The sequence below is a fragment of the Haplochromis burtoni genome, unplaced genomic scaffold (genome assembly GCF_018398535.1).
Source record: "Haplochromis burtoni strain Fernald_Lab_line unplaced genomic scaffold, NCSU_Asbu1 Contig_352, whole genome shotgun sequence".
NCBI classification, from domain to species: Eukaryota; Metazoa; Chordata; class Actinopteri; order Cichliformes; family Cichlidae; genus Haplochromis; species Haplochromis burtoni.
Genome location: NW_024582713.1, coordinates 338,525 through 342,709, shown reverse-complemented (window position 1 = coordinate 342,709; position 4,185 = coordinate 338,525). Strand labels below are relative to the sequence as shown.

The 4,185-nt window shown below is 38.9% G+C and overlaps 1 protein-coding gene across 1 annotated transcript in view; it reads left to right on the top strand.

Annotated features, from left to right (window-relative positions):
• Positions 1-55: 55 nt before the first annotated feature.
• LOC102298930 (stonustoxin subunit beta) overlaps positions 56-4,185 on the top strand; it is a gene marked incomplete at its 5' end in the record, with an annotated part of 7,053 nt that continues 2,923 nt past the window's right edge. Inside the window, 2 exon segments of the mRNA XM_014340745.2 lie at positions 56-229; positions 421-467. Coding sequence (XP_014196231.1) covers positions 56-229; positions 421-467 — 221 coding nt within the window.

Below are 4,185 nucleotides of genomic sequence, written 5' to 3'. Positions count from 1 at the left end.
CTTTTTTGCTGTTTAGACTTCAGAAATCTCTGTTTGTGTGTTTTTGTGTGTGTAGGCTGTCAGGATGTCTGATCACAAAGAAAGGCTGTGCTTCGGTGGCTTCTGCTCTAAATTCTAACCCAGCTCACCTGAAATTCTTGGATCTGAGTTACAATCATCTAGGAGAATCTGGAGTTAAGCTGCTCTCTGCTGGAAGAGAGAATTCAAACTGGGCACTGAATGATCTCAGGTATGAATAGACCAAGGTGTAAATTGATTTTCTTTAAAATATTTCAGAAAAAACAAACATAAAAATGAAACCAGACTAATTTCTAAGCAACTAAAATTAATTTCTCTTAATGTTATGATTACAAAAAACAACAACTTTGTCCACATCAATCCTTGTTAATTGATGTTAATTGCTTTTTCAATACCTACCAGGACTGAACCCCGTGGATCACAGTTCATAAAACCTGTTCTGCAGAAGTGTAAGTATGCTCTTTTTTTTTTTTCATTAAATAAAATTACAGCACTGGTTGTTAGTGTTAAGTGTTAACAGTCTTCAGGTCATTTCATTTATGTAATTTTGTGGTATTCAACCTACTATCATGGAACTAATTTCTAACCAAAGACACAGTGAGTTTATTTCTATAATGTACCACTGCAGTTTACCAGCATCACAAACAACCAGGGCAAAAACTCAGAGCTTTTTGCCCTGATTTGATATGATATACTAACGAACAAGTTTTTCAAGCCAACATCATATATCTTTTTTTTTTTAACATATATTTTTATATACAGTGGAACCCCGACTTACGAATACCCTATTTAATGAAAAATTCAAGTTAGTAAGGCACTGAATGGCAGTATTTCTGCCCGTGTTACGGCAAAATGCCCAAGTAATGAAAGCCACTGGCTCTGATTGGCTGAGCCTACAATGCCCACAATGCCTTCTGAATCATGTGACAACCCCTTGGCTTTCGTACTTGTGCTTGGCTGTTCCACTTGAATGACATATTGTTGTTCTAGCTAGCAATTAGCCTATAGCCTGTCAATCAGCATTGCCTCACTCAAAAGACACGATAGGTGCTTCGACTTACGAAAAAGACCCTCGGGAACGAATTAATTTCGTAAGTCGGGGTTCCACTGTATATATATTTTTTATATTTTTTTCCATTTTCACAAATAGTACATAATTACATAACATAATAAAGTGTACATTAAGTTCAGAAAAAACAAAACAAACACAAAAAAAACAACAACAAAAAAAACAAACAACCCAAAACAAAGCAAAACAAAAACAAACAGACTGAGAACTAAGCACAAAACAAAACACCAGCTCAGATCCACGCAGTCAATCAATCATTTAATCAAGTATACAATACAGTACAATCTGTGGTCCCAGTAGAACGCTGTTTGAATATTCAAGAGAATCCTTGTAGCATAATATTAGAGACATCAGGGCCCGTTCTTCGTACCTCGCTAAGTAAGTTAGCTGGATTAGATTGTTGACGATTTCGCGTGATCTTGGATCGTTCGGTTCCCCGAAGCTCATCCGGGACTTGCTGTCATAGCAACAGAGCCGTAAGCGTAAACCTGCTCGGGAGCAGGTTTACTTTATGTAAACAGGATTAGATCGCGGCCACGCAGGTATGTCCGCTTCATTTATACGAAAGCAACAGCGATATTCCACCACTGTTTCACCATAAATAAATAACATCAATGTAACTAAAGATAATGCAGCACTTGATCCTTTTATTGATTTCACACAGATACATACAGGTCATTTCCTAAAAAAGGGAAATGTACTATTAACATTCTATTACATGTATGTGATTATTACAGATGTAATTCATATTTCAGAGTAGTAATTGCAAATTACTTCGTGTAACGGAGCCAGGGCCCTATTTCAGGAAGCCGGTTTAGTGCAAACTCTGAGTAAGTATACCCTGAGTTAACGAAAACTCTGGGTTTTCGGTTTCACAAAGCGAGTTTAGATTAATCCTGAGTGAGTTACTATGACGACACACTCCGTGAAGCTAACCTGCCCCCTAGCAGGTTTACTTCAACTAACCCTGACTTCTCCGCCTCTTTGTCGGAAACCTGACTGTAGGAAGTGTCAGACATGGCGTGCCCTTCCTTGAAGAGCCAGTAGATGTTGAAGCCCAAATTCTCCGCAGAGCTCTCCGCCGGGAGAGAGTGATTAGAGCGCGTTCGGACATTTTATCATTTCCTGATGATTTTCTGTGTGAACGTTACCGTTTTTCAGCACAATCTATAATTTATTTGAATAACATCCTCAGGCCTAATATTGCTCATGTGACACATCGCGGACATCTCTCAGTTCTGTACATATTATTTGTATTGCACTTCGGTTTTTTGCAAACGGGAGCTTTCTGTATAATATTGGTGACGCTGAGCACGTTTCCAAGGCTACCGTCTGTCGGGCAGTCAGGAATGTTACAGTTGCACTGAAACGTCTCCTGTACTCGTTTGTGGTGTTCCCCGGTCATAGACCCACAAGATTTATCAAAGAGGGATTGCCACAAAATTGCAGGTAGCAGGATGAACAAAACTTAATTCATGATGTGGTGATACTTGAACTACTACTTAAATTTTACATTTATTTTCACGGGTTCCCAGGCGTGATTGGCTGTATAGATGGCACTCACATTCCAATCATTGCTCCTTCAGTAAATGAAGGAGACTATGTGAACAGGAAGTCTTTCCACAGCATTAATGTACAGGTACATAGTTCCCTGTAGCATTTCAAACTAACAAATTATTTCATTATAGTAATGGATGCTAATTTGTGTTCTCTGCACTGTGAAGATCATATGTGATGCTGCCAACATTATCACAAATGTGGAAGCCAATGCTCAGGCTCTGTGAGTGGTGGTGGTGGAGGACCCCCACCTGTTTTTCGGGCCTCCGCTTTTTTTCTAGTGGCTATAACGGGTCACATTTGAGCATACAGAGTAAGCAAATATGTACTTGTAATGTGCTCAGATAATTTCAATAAGTGCTTACAGAAAGAAAATTAATGTAGCCTCTAACTGCAATTGATTTACATCGGACAAACAGACCAAGCACTATGGCTCATAATACAATTACACCTTACCTGTTTGGACTATATTTTTATATTTCATTTTTACTTGCTGCCAGGAACGTTTGGTCAAATGGCATAACCACATTGTCGGAGAATAAGTCCCTCAGTCTGTGAATTGCTTTGTTCTTCCATTCGTTAAAACCTATATTGAACATCCCCGGTTGAAAGTCAAGATTATTCGCAATAGGGGTAAACATAATGTTAATTTCAACCTTCCCTCAATTCAACATACTGACCGCCAGGCCTTAAGTGTATTAAGTGTGATTGGATTATCACAGCTCGATCTAATATCTTTAAAGTTCTTAAAGAACAGTAAGTCCCTTAATGGATACTTTGAAATAGAGGTTTTAATCTCCAACCAGATAGAGTATGAATTATTTGTAACCCAGTCATGAATATAGCACATGTGAGTACTCAATTGATATATTCACATTTTTGGTCAATCTAGACCCCTTACTGAATCTGGGAGCTGTACTGTAGCCATCTTAAGTTTTGGTCTGCGTTTGCTCCATATAAAAGAGCTTAGCCAGCCATTCAGATGCTTCATCACCCTATTTGAAAATATAACTGGAATCCTTTGAACAGGATAATAACAGTCGAGGCAAAATATTAATCTTAACCAAAGCTATACGTCCTAGCCAGGAAACAGGTAGGTAGTTCCATCTCTCCAAATCCTGCTTTACTTTCTCGAACAGAGGGACAAAATTTGCGTTGTACATTTGTTTAAATTTTGGAGTTATAAATATCCCTAAGTATACAAAACCTGTGGTGGACCGCTTGAAGGGGAAAGAAAACAGTCCAGTTGGCACTGAATTAGGGCTCCCAATTGGCATAGCCTTAAGTAAAAGCAGTATTGATGTCCCTGGATCAGAAATAAATATTAAAACATCATCTGCATATAAACTGATCTTATGCTCATAATCGATTCGCAGGCCCCATACATCAGGTGCTGTCCTTATCGCCTCGGCTAACCGTTCGATGGCAATGGCAATAGCAAACAAAAGAAGTGACAGTGGGCAGCCTTGCCTCGTTCCTCTAAACAATGGGAAACTATCTGATTTCAGTCCATTAGACAAAATGGGCGTTGGGCATCTTTC